Source organism: Diorhabda sublineata, chromosome X, assembly GCF_026230105.1.
Source record: "Diorhabda sublineata isolate icDioSubl1.1 chromosome X, icDioSubl1.1, whole genome shotgun sequence".
Classification (NCBI taxonomy): domain Eukaryota; kingdom Metazoa; phylum Arthropoda; class Insecta; order Coleoptera; family Chrysomelidae; genus Diorhabda; species Diorhabda sublineata.
The window spans coordinates 40,455,796-40,477,676 of NC_079485.1; the positions used below are offsets into that span (position 1 = coordinate 40,455,796).

The 21,881-nt window shown below is 31.7% G+C and overlaps 1 protein-coding gene across 1 annotated transcript in view; it reads left to right on the forward strand.

Annotated features, from left to right (window-relative positions):
* Positions 1-21,881, forward strand: part of LOC130451411 (uncharacterized) — a 90,199-nt gene that overhangs the window by 49,583 nt on the left and 18,735 nt on the right. The window contains exon 2 of the mRNA XM_056790404.1: positions 15,722-15,920. Within this exon, the coding sequence (XP_056646382.1) occupies positions 15,722-15,920 (199 nt within the window). The remainder of the gene's footprint in view (positions 1-15,721; positions 15,921-21,881) is intronic.

The window sequence follows — 21,881 nt, forward strand, 5'->3', positions numbered from 1 at the left end:
GCCACTGTTTTCGTTTCTTTGCCATCTTTACAATTCATAAACTTATTATTATCTTTTTATCTGATTTCAGATGGCAGTTGTACAAAAAAAGTCCTTCATAATATTTCAATTTCACATTTATTAAAGTAATAAAATAACTTTTGAGAATATCCTTGCATATATTATGACAAAATATGTTTTACATTATGATAGTTAAGATCTATACTATTTGTTAATCGATTATAATATTTATTTATATATCCAATTCTTTATTAATCAGTTGTTTCAGATAATTATTTTCTCATAATACAGTTTTTGCTTTTTCAATATCTGTGCAACGTATCTTTTCTGAAAATTGGAGTTTAGCTAAGCTGAATTAATAATCACTAACTTTTTTTGAGAGATACCATAATATTCATATGTTGGGTGATTCAATAATTTTCGTATTAATTTTTCAATGTCAATTGACTTAGACTTAGATAAACTCAAAGATTCACATATTTTCAGAGAGTTTATTCAGTCATAGAATTAGTTGACTGTCAGGAATTTCGGAACAGCGTGTTCATAATAAAATAAAAAAGACTTGGAAATAATATATAATGAGTATTTATAATAAATCAATAGCTTCTGTTTTTTAACATTCTTCGAATGTTGATTATATGGCCTAGAAAATGTTATACTGTTTAGTTTTTCCCTCTTCTAGTAATATCACTGACCAAACCAATTCTCATTTTGGTTGCATTGACTGTATTTGCAGTTAAAGATATGTGATATGTATTGTTAACAAAAAACAAAATATTCCACAATCCACAATTTTATCTATATTATAGTTATTTACTTTTTTTGGGTGAAGCAACTGAACATATTATTAAAGAATTTTATTCAAATTTAACAAGTAATCTTTAGTGGTATATAAATGCTAGACAATTGCATCTTACTAACTTTAACAAACTTAACAATTGAATATTAATGATAAAACTGAGAACTAATTCAAAGTGCCTGTTCTGTTCTCCATCCTTGCTTTCTCTTGGTCATAGGTTGCAGACAAGTTAATTCCAGTTTTCAAGGGACTTGAACTTTAATTCAGCCAGCAAATAACGAGATTAACTTTGAAATTATGCGCGTGTTTCAAACGAAGCTAACGGTTTTTCAAGAAAAAGATATTTCGACAAAAAATCACTCTTCTTAATAACTTAATAAGTTTCTCGCATACAAAAATATACTTATACAAATTACCGCTGATCAATTAGACACTTTACTGTTTTGTTACATTCGATTCCTATATACGTACCTTTTGAAATATTGATTACTGGTCTATTTAAATTAACACTTAATTGATGTTTAACTCGAATAATTTCTTGTTCATCGCATTTCGATACTAACTACACTATTTGCTCTACAATTAACAATTTGTGATTCGACGTTTCCTCATCAATCTCTTACATTCCTTTCTGATGAAAAACTGAATCTTGTTCAATGAAATGATTCTTTCGTTTAGTTGGATAAATCCCAGCATATCGAAGGTTGAATATAATTTCAGTTTGAATAATACACCGAATTCTTCAAATAATTTCTAAAAACTTATCACTGATTTTCTCTTTAGTCCATTATTCTCAAAAACGACTTTCAGTTTTTTCAGTCGTGCTAAAAAATTTTGGATGTTTTCCATACGGTTACAAGTGAACATTTTAACAAGACTTCTGAATGAAGTTTAATACAGGATAATGTAACAAAGAGAAGTAGGATCAAAACACTACACTAGACAAGGAAATAATACAATTAAATAAGATGCAGACGATTCTAGAAAAACTAGAAAAAAAGTCTATGAGCCTCGCACAAATGCTTTGAAAGCTTGGGATAAAAATAAAACACATTCCAAAGGCAAATTCACGCAAAAGGGGAATGCGCCCATTTTAAAAGTGGCAAATAAATACAAATCATTAACTCCAAAATAGTTTGAAAATACGTGACCCTCTTATATACCACATCACACTCTAATAGAAAGAAATATGATAAATTAGTATCTTCTTGGGATCAAAATTCTTCCGTGCGCCGGTAGAATATTGGGGAAATTGAAGAAATATAAATCAAATATTGGACAGTTAGGCTTAGACAAGTTAAAACACTATTAGCAAACTTAAGCCAGAAAAGTTTGAGGGGATTACATTTACCAAAGCAAATATAAGAATTTTAGCAGAGGTTCTAATAAAAGAATGCTCCCTGAATAGCACCAATAGATATCTCAGAAAACTTAAACTCAAAAAGACGATACCTTATAGCAGGAATTAGAAAACTACTAGTTCTTGGCACAGTCAGCAATTGAGAGGAGAAGACGGCACAATAAATCATTCAGGTCTGAGTGAATCGTCACCACATCAAGTATACACACACATATAAGTAGAATGATAATGTGATCAAATAGTCAACAAGTTGCAGGAGTGATAGGTTGTGGTTTGTTAACGGTATTTTCTTTGTAATTAACAATTTATCATTCGCCACTTCTCTGGATAATCATTAATCTCTTACATTTCATCACAAGTAGAAAATTGAATCTTGTCCAATAAAATCACTAGTCCGTTTAGTTGAATTTAACCAATTGGATAAATTTTAGTATATTAATAGTGGATTATTCCATTGTTTAAATCAGAAATCGCTAGTTTAATGTTGATATTTGTAATGTAATAGAATATAGAACATAGAACAATTCATGTAATTGTTATGAAAGGAGTTTAAATTTGAAAATTTTATAAGCACTATAGTAAGTGATGTGAGAGTTAATTAAGTGGATTGAGTTCGAATACAAGTTAGTGTGAGATTTTTCTGGTTAATCAAAAAACTGAACAATGTTTTGAACAATCATAAGATTTAAGTACTGAACACAATTATCTGAAATGAGGATGCCGAGTTGACTAGATAATCAAAATATTTCCAAATAAAAATTTACCTTTTTGTTTCGTACATTGTTATTTCTGATTATTACGCCATCGCCATATTTTTATACTGGTTGTTGGCATTTTTTATTAAATCGGCTTTTAATATATAATATCAGTAATATCCTAATAAATAAATGTATGACAAAAGCGAATTAAGGTAGTTGCCCACCAACTTCTACATACCCTATCTTTTGCAAAATTCACACAAATTTGCTCAATGAACTTCTTTAGAAAACTAAAAATGCAATATATAAGAAAAGAACACTTTCTAGAGCACCTGGTTTCATTACTAACCTCCTCACTTCATTAAAAAACAATATTGCACCGAAATTCCCAAAAATTTTCAACGAATTTTATCTATTTTAAGAGTATCTAGAGAACATTTCTATCAATGTAATTAAGATTTTTATATTTTTACAATTCTAAAATATGAAATTAATAATAAGAATAAGAATGTACAATAAACTCAACTGAATCATGTACAAATCGTTACAATTTATTATACTTTACGAGGGCGGTGTGACGGTCACTTTTCAAAAATTTACAACAGTTTCACTATGGTATATTGTAAAAATCCCTTGCGTTTCTGATGTCATCTGTAAAAACTGTACGCAAATCTGACATATTCTATTCTTTTTCATATGCTGACATAAAGAACTTTTTGTTGTTGGGTCTATTTGGAGGAGAACAAGTGTTGATTGAACATCGATTTTCACGTGGAAGACCCATTGAAAAGGCCAAGAAAAAGTTACTAAAATATTATTTTTAAGTGCGCCGTCCCATGAAATCAAAAGTGGGCATACGAACGTGGATGAAACTGAGCGTCCGGGACCGTCATTCACCGTAACTACTCCAGAAATAGCTAATAAAATCCGTACCCTTGTGATTAACATCATCGAATAAAAGAACGTGATATAGCTAATGAAGTGAATATTAATATTTGTCTGTAGACTTAAAAAGATATTATGTTGAAGAAATATTTATTTTACAATAAAATAACTTTATAATTGAAGAGTTACTCTTCCACAGAACCGTTGTTGTTTTCACAAATATCTCCCACGCAATATTCTCCATTATCTATGTATTTTTTAATTTTGGTTTAAAATGCAACCAAACGGTTTGAATCAATAACATACATTGTGTTAATTGTATAAAACCAATCGAGTGAATTTATGTTTATCTATTTCAACGTATTGGTTAGGTATATATGTATTCAATTTCCATTTCACTAAAACATGACTAGAAATTTGGCTACTGGTTTTATTAATCGGCTACTGTTTAAAATCACAATCGAAAAAAATTCTTTGTCAAAACGACAGATGCCACGTCATCAAAAGAGTGTTTATATTAGTCGAAATAATACATGTGGATGGATTTTTGTCGTGTAATGATTGATTATTGGAAGAGGTTCATTTCAAAAATGAAAAAATCATTCGAGTGCTTGTGGAGTTGGTGCTAACGGCGTTAAAATGGGTCTAATTAGCGCTATGATGTATGTACGAATTGAATTAGATTTCATTTGCCTGCCACATTTTCATTCATTTATTTACTAATAGTGTTTATTTGAATATTTAATAGTTATATTATTTCATTCATAATCTCCAATGGAATAGTGGCGCTCACTAACTTATTAGTCAAGGATATTAACACAACAGGATTCAAGTACTTTCTAGTAGTTTTTGATTTTCAAATACATTAAGTAAATATTCAATCATAAACTAAATAACGAAACGCTTTTCCTGCAGCGACAGCTCAAAACAAGGTGTAAGCAAATCTCTCCATTAGTATATGAAGCAGGAAGCTCAGCTACAAGAAAATTTTTGAGTTGACGTGTATTGCTGAGAATATCTTATTCCTTAATAAACAATAACGAACTGTTTTTGGTATAAGAAAACGAAATATAAATAATAATAAATAAAATGATAAAATAAATTGGACTAACTTTTTGTTCCCTTTGGTCTTTCGGCATGGCCAAAGAACTTTGTAATATGTTAATGGAAAATCACAGACTAGTTTTTGAACTAACAGTAGAAATAATTTTTTGCTGATTTTTACAGCTGATTCGTCATAAGTAGAAAAATAATTCATTTGGGTGCTGGGTAAGAGTTAACCAGATCTCGGCAACAGGGACGGATTGCCTTTCTAGAAATTCGCGATTGGTTATACGTATACATGTTTCTCAGTTCTATTTTATTCCGATCACCAAAAAAATTTTTTCCTCTAGTGAAACATTATATTTGAAATTGCTTCTCGATTTTCAACTACCTATCTGGAAGTTGTAGCAATATTGAAAACAACCACTGTTTGGAATACCGCCTATCTAGAGTTTTAATTGAAACTAAATCTAGATATTTTATTTTATTAAAAATCAAAATTAAAATTGATGATCCCACGGGTCTATAATTACTGTTAGGTCAGGATTTAACTCTAATTAAGAAAAGAATAAAATTTTCTTAGAGACGTAAAATGAGTATTCATAACATTTCATTTTTGGGTTATAATATACCGATCGACTACTTGTTTCCTATTATCTTTTTTTGCTAGAGTATAGACTACAAATTATAATAATGACCCTTTTTATCACGATTAGTTGTTAACAGTATCGACCCAAAATTATTTGTTTCCATGATGATTTATCTTGATTTTAGTTCTGTTTCATATAAAATCAGTTTAAAATAATTGGTAAGATTTTTTGACGTTTCGACCTACTTTGGTCTTTATAAAAATATAGATAACTTAACAGTGACAGTTTGCGTATTTATATTGATCAATAGATCGCCTACATCTTTAATAAAAAATAGAATCAAAATAGAAATCTATTTTAACGTGAAAAATTAATTTTTCCTTAGTTTTTAAACCTCAAAAATATGTAGCAGCCATCGACCGAACTATTCATTGTTGTATTAAAATTTCTAAGAATTCTCTTTTCCGTGTATTTGATTCTGTTTCAATAACTTTTAAATTTTTATAATAGAATTTTTGTTTTTTTGGTACATCCTGACTCGTTAACGTACTTTTATTTTTTATATTGATGACCTATTAGTCTATTTTCTAAATACTGAGATGTTTGCCCTATGTAGACAGCGTCACAATTAGTACAAGTCACTTGATATATAATATTACTTCTTTTGTTTTTTGGTGTTTTAGATTTCAATTTAGTGAAATATTTGGATAATGTAATATGTCTTTTATTGCTTATGCTAATATCGTATTTATTGAATTGATTTAATAGTTTTTGGAAAAGAAATACGAATGATAGCCGCCCTTTCGGACTCAGTCAATTCATCTCCAACCTGATACAACTTCTTGCTCGCTTCCCTCAGTATTCTGTACCACTACTCTCTATCCTCCACGACTTGTCTCTAGTACCTCAGCCTCAACGCTGCAAAACCTCTTTGTACTGGAATCACCTTTGTTAACCCGCTCTATGTAAAAAATTTTGACCTTAGAGTTGTTCAACGTCATATTTAATAAGCTTTGAGGTTATTGCCTTTTTTCTCAGTATCTACTCTATGCATTTCCTGTTGACACTATCAAAAGTCCATAAACATCACATACAGATCCATTCCGTGTTCATAGAACTGTGTGTCATCACATGCACTGCATTTATTGTCGATCTGGCGATTCTGGAACCCTGATGATTGTCTCTGAGTTTGTTTTCAACGTTTCCTACTAGTCTATCTCTTATAGGAGTGCTCAGAATTGTGTTTTGGAGTGTTATTGGTCTATAACTGTCGCAGAGCGTGAATTTCCATACTCCATTCTGTGGGCATTTTGTTCTTTTGTCATATTTTGAGCTCTGATATAGAGGAAAAAATTTCTGCATCCACGACTGTTTGTTTTTTCTGATATATGTCTCGCACTCTTTGTCGAACCACGCTTTCCTTTGTTAGACTTTTCCCTCCCCCTGTGCGCTATTTGCTGCGTTAATTACTGCTTCCGTTTTATTCCTCTAATTTTCTTCAATGAACAAAGGCTTATGGAAGCGACTGTACATGAGAGATTGACCACTCACCATATAGTCCTGATCTGGCCCGGTCCGATTATTTTTTATTCGCAAAACTAAAGGCCGAGTTACAGAGTAAATATCCAACAACGACGATGAAATTAAACACGCGGTTGACTCTAAAGATGCGCCATATTTTCATGATGCCATAGAAGCTTCAAACGTTCTGAAAAGTGTGTGTAACTAAAGGGGAAATATATTGAATCGAATCAACAAAACAATTAGCCACTGTTAACAGTTACAATTGTACCTGTAATAACCACATTAATTTTGATCAAACAAACCTGGAGAAATGTTGCATCATATAGTTCAATCGATGCGTATAATTTTTGTTTAAATGACAATTTCAAAAGTGGATCGTATAAGCACAATAAGATTTACTCTTTAGGAGAATCTTCAGAAGATCAACACAGAGTTATTTTTTTATAATCAATCATCTAATCATCAATCAATCATCAATCTAAATGGCTGAAGCTGGAAACGTTTTATCGCCTTAACTCTGTATAAATTAATCACAGGTGTATAGTGTTTTCTGTTGTATTCGATAGCATCTTTTGTTAATTTATATCCTAGTTGTTGTTAAATATTCATTTATTACTAATTCATAACTGTTGGAAAACAATATTCATAAAGTTATAGCAAGTTGAAATTTATATAAAGTTTACATTTTCTCTTATATTTTATAATTAACTGATATAATGAAACTTTTGTAATGAAGCGATAAAACATTGCTGTACATACTGTATTACCATATTAAAGCATTTTCTAATAATAATATCAAGTAATTAGGTCAGGAGTGTTGACTACTTAGATCATTTGATATGGTTTCTGGAGATTTCGTTTCGATATCGATTCCTACGTGCAATTATTGGGGTCCCTTTGAATAGCCAAACAAATGGAATATTTCTGCCGTGTCCTAATATTCAAATCTTTTGATAAATTACATTGGACAGACATTTATCATACTACACCAGATTTGTTTACTGCCATAAAATACGGTTCTACTCAAAATATTAATTTAAATATGGTTTGGGATTCGGCCAATTTATTTTTCATTACAAATCAGAATATCATCTACGTTTGCTTGTAAAGGAAAATAAATAAAATAACCAATATGATTTCAAAATTTCTTTTATTTGTTATTTGAAAGCTTATCGAAATCCGTGGTGATAATTGGTATCAATAGTTATTATAAATGAATAAGCCCATAATATCTCCAGATAGCTTTATTACTCATATACAGTGTGGAGGAACAGTCAAATGGAATAAATTAGTTAATCAATGAGGGCGTGTTGGGAAAAATACTCAGGCAAGTCGATTCGTATTTTTAGATGCCAATTTTTTTTCAAAAAAAATTATATACAATCACAGTAAAAATTGTATGGAGGTGTGACAGCTTCTCTCATACTCAAAAAATATAGGAGCAGGTGAGATGTAGATGGATGGACGTTGTGTAGAGATTTTTGTGAGATGTTTTTGAAGTAGGTCTTGAGGTAATCTCAAAAAGGATTATATTCAGGAGATCAGACGAAAGCCGAAACGAGTGGTGTCAAACCTGGTGGATCCGATTCACCTTATAGTTGCTTTCCACACGAAGATTGCTATTTGTAAAAAACCTTTGGAGTTAACATTACTGATGTTAAATCAAAAATTTTAAGTTTTAAAATACATTTTAAACGGTAAAATTTTTATGTAATACATTTTTTAACTATAATATAATAAAGTTATTGAACTATTACTCTTTGGATACAATGCTTGGAAAAGAAAATTAGGAAATATTTTACAATTTCATTATTGGAACATAAATTATTTACTTCAACGAGACCTTAATATAATCAAGATCGAACATCACTTAAGGTAAGTTTGTTTGATCTATTAATTATATTACGGTCTCGTCTTATAAATAATAAATATGTAGATGATCAAAATTTATTGCAACAACAGATAAACTCAAAATTTTTTATTTTAAACAATATGGTTAACCGTGGTAACTAATTAAATACTTAATCGTAAACTGACAGTTAAGAAGCTAGTGCAGTATAGGGCGATTATAAAAATTAGTAAATGTTTTCGAATCGTTTGACCACCCCGCAGCTAATCTTATATTATCAAAACTGACCCCGGCCCTAGCAGCTGAAGAGATGGAAGCATGTCTTGTACTTTGTGGTTTAAGTAAAGCCATATCCACTCCACTTTTTTCCAACCGGTTCTTGATCCACCGACTGATAGTAGCAGATGCAGATGCTTTTCTATGGGATTTTTTAAAAGTGATAAAAAGCCAATCACGAGAGTTTCTTAAATTTTCAGTTTCGGTAATATATTTTTTAAGAGCTCTAGCTATACATAATTGAGGATCATCATCAAGGAAAGGTAGAAACAAAAGAGATTGAGATCTATTTAATGCAGATATTTTCAAACGCTCTGATTTTTTATTATCATTTTTTGAGGTTGGATTGAAATGTTCTTGATATTAATTAAAGTTAAAGTTTGTATTCGATGGCTAGTAGCCAGGGCTAACAAAACTGCAGTCTTCTTGCTTAAAGCCTGTAGGCTAATATCTTCGGTTTTAAGCGTCACTACGTAGGACAATACTATTTGGGGATCCCAAATTTTTCTCGTACCTGGCGCTGGGTGGTCTTTTTCCAAAAAGTCCCTCGAAAAAACGCTTAAGTCTGAAATCTTGACTGAAATTTTTCCCCGCTATTTGAGATATGGCCAATCTGTATGATTTTAGGGTTCCATAAGTTGCGCCTCTATTAAAATGTATTGTTGAAGAAATCCAGAACATCTTCGACAGTTACCTTATACGAATCCAGGTTTTTATTTATACAAAACGTCCACCATGAACGTACTGTTTAGGGTAGATTCTGTTATTGAGGCTAGGCATAAATCTAAGGCTTCTAAAGGCACTCCGTTCCTTGTAATAGCGCTTGCCTGATAACACCCTGCCACCAGGGAAAAGCTCTGTTAGGATCTAATCCTATGGGATCATCTATCAGTAATAATTTAAATATTGGGTACCGATTTCTTTGAATATTTTGGTCCAGGAGCTCTGAAGCTGGGCTACCACATATTTATTATTTACAAGACGAGACCGTAATATATCTGTTAAGTTGTGTCCTTCAACGTATAAATGAGGCTTTTAAACAGGAAGAAAAGTCCTCTAAATGTTTATCGACTGCTTTGGATTTTCAAGTCTTGCCATACTTTTGAAATAAGGCTTTCGTTTATATTAGTGCTGTCAAGAAAGAAATTTCTTTTTTTGGAAACTTCAAAGAATTTTGTTTTGTCGCTATTGGATAATTTAATTTTGTGCTCTGAAACACTTTACGATTTGTAATAATAGTACTTCATAAAATATGTTTGTTACTGGAGCATATCTTTAAAGTTATTTACTTTACTTACTTTGTCTACTGCATAATTCTCACAAATACGTTTTGATGGTTGATATATTAACTGGCATAACAAATATGTTCAAAATTGGGATTCAATAATTTCTGATGATATGAGAGTTGGTTTGCTGAAACTGGGAAACGTAAAAAAATATTAATAGCCTTTCACTAATATTTAGCTATTCAATTATTTTTTAATAGAAATCATTTGGTAGCAACAATAACTAAATGTATTTTCGTAGAAAAAATTGCTCTATAAACGCTCCTACGCTAAAAATCTACGGAACGTGGCATTCCATACATCCATAAACAAACAATTTCCATTCAAAAAAGCTTCTTTATTTTGAAATACTCAAGTTGGGTTATTGTAAAGAGTATTATGCATGTAATTATTCATCAGAGTTAAATGACGTAGGTATATAATGGATTCTAAATATCTATATTTTATCTAAACATTGATATTTCCAATATTTAACACTACCGATAATAAGATAACTCACCACTCATCAAAATTTGGCGGCACAAATACTGTTCATTAAAAGCCGTCTTCGATATTAGAATGACCTGTGAGACAAAAGTATGAGTACGAGTGTGGCCAAGCGCTTCACCAATGTTCAATGTAGCCTCCACGTAATCGCGGGGAATGGCGCGAGTAGCAAGCGAATGCCACCGCCCCGCACCAGCTGTGCACAACGAGATCGATTCTCTGCCATCCGTGTCGAAACTGGGTCCCATACTTTTTTCTAAGCTTAAGGTATTTGTTTGGACTGGATTTTGTAATATTCACATTCCTTTTTTCCAACGAATTGCAAGTTTATTCATTTTAACTATGAAAAGCCATGACATAGTAAACAATACTAATTTATTCATTATATACCGTGTAAAATGAAAGTGTGTGCTTACAATCGTATTTCCATGGTTATACCAGAAATGTCAATATTGCATAAGTTTCCAATTTCACAATGATATTAATTGGAATCAGAATATCATTGATGGCCAAATTACAATATATAAGTTGCTTAATATACATATCTTGATTTGTTAATTCAATGATTTCGACTAATAGTTAGGGTTTAGCCAATTTTAATGTACTTGCATATAGAACGGTCTCTTCTATTTATTGTTGAATATTCATAGACTCAACCAAGGCATTTCATGTAATTTGCTATTATCATTTTGAGGTCCGTTCAGTTCATCCAACTTGGCTGCAACTACAATATTATTCATCTGTATGATATTCTTCATCCTAAATTACCTCCATGTTTATAGTTCACACATTCATTTTTCTCCTTTCTCCGTGTTCCGTGTTCTCCCATTTATATTTCGTTCTCTGGAGAATACTCTGGATATTTTCATTCTGTGTTATATCACCTATAGCTGTTTAAATGTTTTTTTTTTTTTTAGTATTGTGAATTGTGAATTTCTCATTCATTCAAACGAAGCTTCAACGCTTCAACGAATTGGTACTATTAGCGGTGATTTTTGCCTTGAAATGTTTTACACGAGATTTATGCGGTTGTAATGTCTTATGTAGAGTTGGTAAAACAACTGCAATCTCCACCATTAACAGATTCGGAAATATTCGTTTCCCAAATTTATATAATTTAGCAAGATAAATCTGGAACCTTTGCGAAGAAAGATAGATATTTATTTTTGCATCGTACATTAGTTCTCGCTGATAGAGCTTCTCGTCAGATACATAGAGAAACTGAATGGTGTCTCTCTGAAGTAGCTTATACAAGAATTGTTACTAAGTTTGGCCTTCCTAAGATTGACTTGTTTGCAAGTCACATTAACAAAAAATGTCATATTTTTATATATTGGATCAAAGACCCAGAGGCTCATAGAGTAGATGCTTTCACGTTAGATTGGAATGCGATGAGTTTTTATGCATTTCCACCGTTTTCCTTAATATTAAGGGTATTACAAAAAATAATTAGAGACAACCATGGTACCCAATATTTAAATCATTACTGATAGATGATCCCATAGGATTAGATCCTAACAGAGAATTGCTTTCATTTAACAGATCACCCCATCCGTTGTAAGAAAGTCTTTCCCTGGTGGTAGGGAGGTTATCAGGCAAGCGCTATTACAAGGAACGGAGTGCCTTTAGAAGCCTTAGATTTATGCCTAGCCTCAATAACAGAATCTACCCTAAACAGTACGTTCATGGTGGACGTTTTGTATAAATAAAAACCTGGATTCGTATAAGGTAACTGTCGAAGATGTTCTGGATTTCTTCAACAATACATTTTAATAGAGGCGCAACTTATGGAACCCTAAAATCATACAGATTGGCCATATCTCAAATAGCGGGGAAAAATTTCAGTCAAGATTTCAGACTTAAGCGTTTTTTCGAGGGACTTTTTGGAAAAAGACCACCCAGCGCCAGGTACGAGAAAAATTTGGGATCCCCAAATAGTATTGTCCTACGTAGTGACGCTTAAAACCGAAGATATTAGCCTACAGGCTTTAAGCAAGAAGACTGCAGTTTTGTTAGCCCTGGCTACTAGCCATCGAATACAAACTTTAACTTTAATTAATATCAAGAACATTTCAATCCAACCTCAAAAAATCATAATAAAAAATCAGAGCGTTTGAAAATATCTGCATTAAATAGATCTCAATCTCTTTTGTTTCTACCTTTCCTTGATGATGATCCTCAATTATGTATAGCTAGAGCTCTTAAAAAATATATTACCGAAACTGAAAATTTAAGAAATTCTCGTGATTGGCTTTTTATCACTTTTAAAAAATCCCATAGAAAAGCATCTGCTTCTACTATCAGTCGGTGGATCAAGAACCGGTTGGAAAAAAGTGGAGTGGATATGGCTTTACTTAAACCACAAAGTACAAGACATGCTTCCATCTCTTCAGCTGCTAGGGCCGGGGTCAGTTTTGATAATATAAGATTAGCTGCGGGGTGGTCAAAGGTCATAGATTTAGAGGCTATTGTAAAAGTACGTGTAAGACAATATGTTTATAAAAAAATCCAGACAATTGAAATCAGGCAAAACGACTAACCATTTTACATCACATCTCCAACTTGTTACCGAATAATTTCTCCTTGTTGCCATTAATTAAACTGAACTGTCTCTTTTTGAAAAATAACAATATAAAAGATCAGATTTTTTATTTAAACAGTATCATTGTACCCATGAAAGTCATTGCGTTGGTTCAGTATGTTTCAACGAAAAAAAACTTTTGCCGAGGCTTTTACTCTTTTTTGTTGAGGAAATTCTAAATATTGTTAATATAATTTCATGAGCTGAAGATTTTTTGAGTGAGAAACAAAATTTTGTTTGTACAAAGCTCTTTTGCCCAGTTAATTAACGACTGTGCTTGTTCTCTAGGTATTTCCATTTGTAAACGTCCGCGTTCTGCTGAAGATATTAAGCTGCTAAAAAGTTTTCTGAATTTTAACTGGGTTTTTAATTAATGGAGAATAATTACCCAATCTCTAGCTTTAATTTCAGAGAATCCTTTCCACTTAGTAAAGGATAAAATTTGATCTCTAGCGTATTTCATTCGTATTGAAATAATAAAATGTAGGAAATAGTAGAAATATTAGAATAATAATAATGAGAAATCTATTAAGCGGGAAGATTTTCTAATTCTATATATTCCCCATGGATGTTATCATTCGTACATTCAAACCGACACTTGATCAACACCATTGTCGAAAAAACAATTTGAAATGCGTGGGAGTGAATCATAATTAGCAATCTGTAGATCAATATATTTTCGATTGAAAGCTGTGATGGAAGATGTTATTCATATCAGTATAAAACCTCACTAAAAAGTGCGTCAGTTTCGTAATATTGTCACACATTTTCGCTAAAACTTCATTTGCCCAGTAAATTTGCCGCGCTTTGGTGAAAGACGTCGTTTGCAGTATTGCATTTATGATTAAGTACACTTCACGATTTATCATTAATTTGGTTTTCCGTCACGAAACGAAACGCCATAGTAAATCAACTACATAGTCCTTGCAAACATTTCTATATGGCAATAAAATAGTGAAAATACTCCCGAGGAGATTGTTCACTTCGATTTTCAAAATGCATATACAGTTTTAGAAAAGCGAAAGATCTGACAATAATAGACTCGCTCTAAAGATAATTGAGTTAATTGTTCATTTTGAGTGATATGGATTCAGCTGTCTGTCACATATTTTAGTAACTATAATCCAATCTGTAGATTCATATTACCTGGGCGTAGATTTCCTTCATTCAAATGTCAAGAATTATTAAGTTTGGTAAATATTTTATTCAACCAATATTGAGAATTGACAAATGCTTTTGATCAATATGTCAAGTGATTTCCCTGGTATAGCTATTAATATTATATATTTGATATCAACAACTCCGTTATAACAAAAAACGACGTTTTTTGAATAAATGTGCTCCTTCTTTAAAAACAATATATTCAACGATTTGCGATGATATCAAACATTATGAAACTCGGTATTCAAGACAAATTTTACCTGAAGTAGCCAATCAAACACAAATAGACTGAAAACTCAACGGGGTTGGTCTCAAGTGAAAGCTTTGATCAGTCGTTAGAGGTACACCTTTTCCGTTTCAATAGAAGCTTGTTAAACATGATACAGCCCGAGGTGTATTAGGCTCTGCAAAAGCTTATCATACTTGGCTACTTAATGAACTGTTCTGTGAAGTCGTCGATGCCTCTTAACCACGTAGAACACCACCTTTTGTGTATTTCGAAGATGTTTTTAACCCAGATTTACAGATGTCTTTCTTTTGCAAAGGTCGGCTTTTTATTTTACGTGGGTAATATGCACAAAAAATTGAAAATCTTCAGTGTATATTTCATTTTTTATTCTAATTTTATTTCTAGTTCAATGCCATATTATGTGAATTGATTACATACGCTCCCTCATCTTATTATACAATGTGCAACTAGTTTGAAATTGTGATTATTATGAATTATGGCAAAAATATATTCTATGTAATTTAATCAACTCATTGAGTCATTATACAATCTATTTTGAATTGAGATAAATAGCAGAGCGTAAGAGATACAGAGGCGATGTAAAAAAGTAATTAAGAACACATTACATGTTGTTTTGAATTAATTACAACAAAAAAAATATACTTATTTTATACATACCTTCTTTCTTCCAAAACAAACTTAGGGTATTACAAGAAATACCAATTATGCGAGATGTCTATGCGGCTTTAAAAAAAAAATAAATCAAATAACTTAATTCATAACCTAGCTATGCCTACAGAAGGAGCGATCTCTCAAACATGATAAAGTACCACCAAAATACAATATCATACATAAATCATGGGTCAACAGACTGCAACTTGTGTAACATGTGATAAATTTATTAATGTGTGTTATACATTGATGTATACATATAATATGACGATTTTTTACAGGAAGCATACCGGCGATGGGTATGCAGTTCCCTGGTGCCTCATTACACACGTTCTGGCGAGCGTATGCGACCGTGCCTGCGTGTGTGTCAAAACGTCGAACAACAGTGTCCGTACCTACTGCCGGATCAAACTGTGTCTCCTGGAGAGGCGGCCCACCCGACACCACAATATGCCGGAGAACCGACCTTTCTCTGCCTTGGTATGTATAAAATCCAAACCAATAAATGTATTTGTCAAATACCTGTGGTTGGACATTTCCCAGAGTTAATTGATATCAACGCCAACAACAGCTAGATTTTAATTGAGTAATTGTTCGCAGTTAGAAGTGAATATGGTACCGGACAGCGAGGTTGGGGAATTTTTAACTACAGGAATCAAATATTAGCGCTCTCTGATTCTGTTTATTATACCACACTGATGAGACGTATTAACGTCGAAACTAGTCAGTGGTTACAACTCTTTCCTCGCAGTTGCGAGCCATCAGGGATGATATCGACAGAAAGGTCGATGGACATCACGTTCCTTATAGGGGATGTAAATTCAATAATCGTGGCGTAGCCTTTTGGAACTAACGACTAAATGAGAAAAGGCAAAAACCAAAGTCTGAGAAATTCAATTTCTGGCTATAACTATTCTTCTAAGAAGCTTGGCGTACATCGATGAGTCAGTTTCACAATTTTTCAGTTGTTTTTTTTTTAGTAAAGATTCTCGTAATACATAACAAAAATTATTCATACATCAAGTAAGTTAGTTAGTCACCTACTCTTTTGAGAAAAACACAAATTTCTATGTTTTTTACTGGCTACCAGTACGACATAAAGTTTTTTAACTGAAAACTGCTTCAAATACTAATATTATAAATAATCATTTGCAATATATAATAAGAAAGTGCTCTATTCACAATTGTTAGATATTTAGAGTGTCTTGAAAGAAATCTAGATATTATAATCTGGTCTGGATTGATACTTGTACATAATTTCGTATTAGGTCCTTAAAGAGTCCAAAATTTTGAAATACAGTTGATTTCGTTTCATCTCATATATGTAAATTCTTATAAAATAACAAAGAGCTCAGACCAGAAGATAGATGTTTATTAAAAATGAACTTTTGATTACTTGTCACTAACGCAGCTCCAGTTCCCATTTCTAATTTTGACATATCTACCAATCTTTGGATATAACTTTTGTAAATATAAATATAAGTATAGTATGTGTTGGTTGAAGTATCTGACTTCCTACAAAACGAAATGCGGAGACTGGAAGAGTAGTAAGCTCTTTTCCAAATTTTCCAAATACTATTTTGTGTTATATGTCGATAAAAGCTATCTGCTTTTTTATTGATTCATGGACTCTTTGAACAGATGATATTCTCTCATTGGCTAAAATTTTGAAAAGCAATAAAAATATACTTGATTGACATTTGTTTGCTCTCACCTTTTTCTATTCGAACAAAACAAATCGTAATCTAATAAATATCGAGCAGACGCTTGTATTTTCTTAGCTGTATGTACATGTACACAATACAAAGATCTGTATTTGTTTCTGTATTGTACTTATATCATAAATCGTGAGTTCATATAAAATTTATAAGAATTTTAAGAATTAAGTGCACGAGGGAAAAAGTTAATTCCAATGTATGTCTTGATGGTTTTTCTATAACGAAACAAACTTGACACCGGAAAACAAAATTCCATATCAGGTATCAAATTTAACGTAAATTTAACATCCGTTTCTGCCAATAGAAATAGGGGTGTTACGTAGATCGTAAATTATTGATTGATAAGTCCAGATTCCGCCCTATTTGTTGCCTTTCGACGTGTTATAGTATAGAGAACAGAAAACAAAAGATTCACGCAATGATATATATGACCAGAGATGCGTATGGTGGTGGACTAGTATTGGTATCGAGTGGCATTAATATGGAGGATTGAACTGTTATGGTAATCATTGATGCTGGACCGTGTATCGCAAGAATAGTTCAAATTAAATTTGAAGAGATCGAAGCTATGGTATGGACATCTAACAGCCCTCACCTCAATCCAATAGAACCTTTTTAGGAGTTACCGAAAGTCGGTTACGAGCTTTATTACTCCTCACAAATTAAAAGAGTTATCTCAAAGACTCATAGCAATATTGAATGCTCTTGAATAAAGTAAAATCAAGATCTAATTGATTATTTTGTTTTTTCACGTATACATAATATTTTCTTCCAATTAACTCCGATATTTATATTTTTTAAGATTAAAAAATCAAAAATATGCGTTGAGTTTGCCGTGAACTGTATTTACTTTAATTAGGCATTCCTCCTCGATTAAAAATGGTGAAGTAGATTTTTGCTTCATCGGTTCATTTAAATTACATCCATAAGAAAAGCTTGATGTAAACTATTTGCTATTATATTAAAAAAAAAACATAAACCATTGTAAATAATCAAAATGTGATATATTTTCCATATTCAAATTTCTTTTGTTATACAAGATGAATTTTTTTTATTAATGCCCGAAATGTCAGAAATACTACATTTTTTTTTATTAAGTATATCAATCAAAAAATGAAGTGAATGTAATTAAGAATTATTCGACGAAAATGAAGAATTCAAATATAGTTTTTGAATTGACTTATTGACAAAGCATAATAATGTGTCTTTAACTATGATTAAAAAATCAATTCTACCCAGCAAATTCATCATTGTTTGATTCGTGTAACTTGACAGGCTTAATAGTTGTTAGCTTTTACCAAGTTCAATGCATATCGAATTCATAACTTGTGACAATGACAAATCTATAGAACAATTATTGAAAACTTCCAAACGAATTATTAAACAATATAAAACTTCGAAATAAACGACAATGGTTCTGAAAAGAGCTAATTTTTTCCTATAAATCATTCCAACTAAACTTGCAATTCTGCTATCACATTTTTGTATGAAATGTATTTATGAAAATTTATTTTTTTAACAGTATTCTTAACTATTTTTTATTACAGGAAGATTTCTTGATTTGATGTGTGTTCAGTACATTTTTCTTTTAATATATAATATTTCATCTGATCACATCATACGGTCCTGTATCTAATGTGAGAAGTATACAGTTAAATCGTGGGAGTGATAGAACAAAATTGAGAATAAAGTAATAATCTAGAATTATCAGAAAGCTCAAAAATATCTTGTGTAAGTGCAAGTTATCATATATTACTAGATATAAAACAAATCAAATTAATATCAACAAAAAAGCGATAAACAAATGTCGTTAAAAACCAATAAAAATAGAAATCCAGACCCGGACTAAATCCAAATAGAATAGCAAAATTAATCCACAATAACGTAGCTAGACGAGTTTTGCCAAATAGATGGGAAAATCAGATTGTGCAATATATGGAAAATCTGGTAGTACGTGACTGGAAAAAACAGATGCGGGACAGATTAAAATGGAGAACAATAGTCGAAGCTGCAAAAATATGTTATAAACATAGAGAGAAGAATGTATAGTCTTGTATATATATCTTCAATTTCTTATTTCTTAGACCCTTTGATACATTAAGGTATCTAAATGTTCTTGATTTTAAGTCTTTATCAAAATAGTCGAAAAGTCGAAACGTCAAGATTTATCTTTCTTTTAAAAACTATAAAAAAACTAATTTTAAAACAGAAGACACCTAAAATCAAGAGCATGACTATTTCTCTCTATTCCACTTTAACTATGAGTTATTGGTTACTAAAATGATAATATTAAATGAAAATCAAATCGCAATTTTTCACAATATTTTCAAAACTGCAGTTTTCTTAGTCGGCTAGTAATGATTTTAATCCTTTTTTCCAATATTTCTTTTGCTAATTCCACCAGTTTAGAGAAATTGATGCTTGTGGCTTATTTCTTGTTACCCTTTGAACCTTTTTGTTTTTGTTGAATATATAATCATTAGTAATTGTGCTCAATGGAAGTGCTGTTTTTTCTAGAGCAACTTCTATCTTTGAGTAAACGACCTTTGTTTTGTTTTGTTTGGATTTGGTTTTGTTTTGTTGTTTTTGTTTTTTGTAGAATACTAGAGTGTTCATTATTTATTCGGTCTCTAGATAATCTCAGAAGTTGATAGTTTGTTTGAAGATATAGGAGGAAGGATACGACAATAAGTGAATGTAGTATGAAAAGAAAAGTTATAGTGCGTCCCAACACAAAAGTATTTCCAAATGGACAATTTGTGATTGTGATGAGTTATATGTATGTTACGAGTCACAACGCCCTATCAGAATTGAAACCTTCGGCTGAACTGTAGGTAAACAAAATATATTGGGATCTTGACTTGACTGTAACTTTAATTAGTTTAATGGGTTCCTCATCCTCATAACACAGTTGATTTAAAAAGTTTCTGGTCTGGTTTTGTCTCAGTTTTTGTTCACTTTTCTCGCGTTTCAGTTCCGCTTAGCCTACCTAGCACAAATTAAAAGCGATCCGAAACATGGCGTCTGTTCCAGAACGTGATGAGTTTGTAGTGTATGTACCAGCGAACGATTCCGACAGGGTTTTACAACAGTTACACAACATTCTCGTCCGCTGAATGCGACCTTTGTCAATAAACGAATTCAAAATGTTTCAATGCATTCAAATCGTTTCGCGAATCTCATTCAAAGTATGAATAAATCTAATTCATATTTCAAATATTGGCTTTATATTGAAATTCTAAGGGAAAATATCCAGTCAATTGCCTTTAACAGTTTACTCAAATCTCTAAAAAAAGGCTTCAATCACCTTAATCAGTTAGTATTTTGATGAGCGATATATAAATACTTAATTTTGCCTTATCCTGTTAAACAATGGATGGGAGAAGCCCAGCCTACAAACCACCTCATTTATAGACGTTGTTTTGAGGTAGCTGTATGAATTATCTCTCCAAATAATTTAATTTACGTGCCGTTAATAAATTTCGAATTGAACATGATTTTATGAGGCAAGTCATATTGATATTTCAAGTTCAGACCCACAGTTAATGTCAATTTTATTACAACAAATAAAATTGTCGTAAACCATCTAAATATAGGTGATCTGTGAGGCAACTGTTTGAGTCCCCTAATTTACACTCACAACGTACCGTCTATATCAGGAATGGTAATTGAGCTGTGAATAGATTGGAGTAGTTGCTAAGTTTTTAAATTTTTGAAAAATCTGCCACAATACAAAACTTATTATATACTTATTGGTATAATATAAAAAGGGTGTTGAAAACACACGATTGTTATTGTTTTTGCTTTTTAAAATGAAAACTCAATTACTCAAGAAGAGAGTATCATCCAACTATTGGACGTTTATAAATATAAATGGAGTTGTAAAACGTGACATAAATTAGCCAACGGAAAAATAAAATACAATTGAAAATTGTAGTATGAGCAACTAAAAGTTCATTAAGGTATATAGGTAAACTTTTCTCAAAACGAATTCGCTTGATAAATCGATCATCCATCCATACATGACTAACCTATACCTGACCCAGAAAAGTCCAAGTTACCTCCTTAATGTCCAAATAGCGTAAAATTTAATCAATCCTCTCTAATATACCTGTCTTTGGGAAAACCAAAAACCTTCTACCTGATCTTTGTTCCATACTTACACGAACCCAGTCGAAACGTTTGGAATCATGGAGAAATTATTCTGTCTCGAGACCACGAAGCGAGCAGATCTCGAACGTCGAGATCTCAGCGAAGCTGCGCCGTTTCCTGAGACTTAACTCGCGAGACGTAGTTTTATCTGCCGATGTATATTTTTTTGGGAATATAGTTTTGTCGATACATTATAATACATTCAACTTTGTTTATTGTGATACCTCTACACTACCCTCGACATTAAGACTAATGCCCATAACACATTTATTCGAACACCACACACACTATTATGGACTATTTACATTACACGTTACATTATTTATTATTATAGAATATCATATTATTACAGAAACCCAAAAATTCCTATTGTTTTCTCGATTTTCCTGACCCGGCTCAATTTTTATTTCAAACATCGAAATCGGTGCTAAGAAAAATATGTTTATTCATCATCATTCGCGACATTTTTTTAACCTTCTTCAGAATTCTACCACAGGTGATTTATTACATTATTTATACAACGTGAACTCATATATAACACAACGATTGTTCTTTTTATTCTTTTCTATTC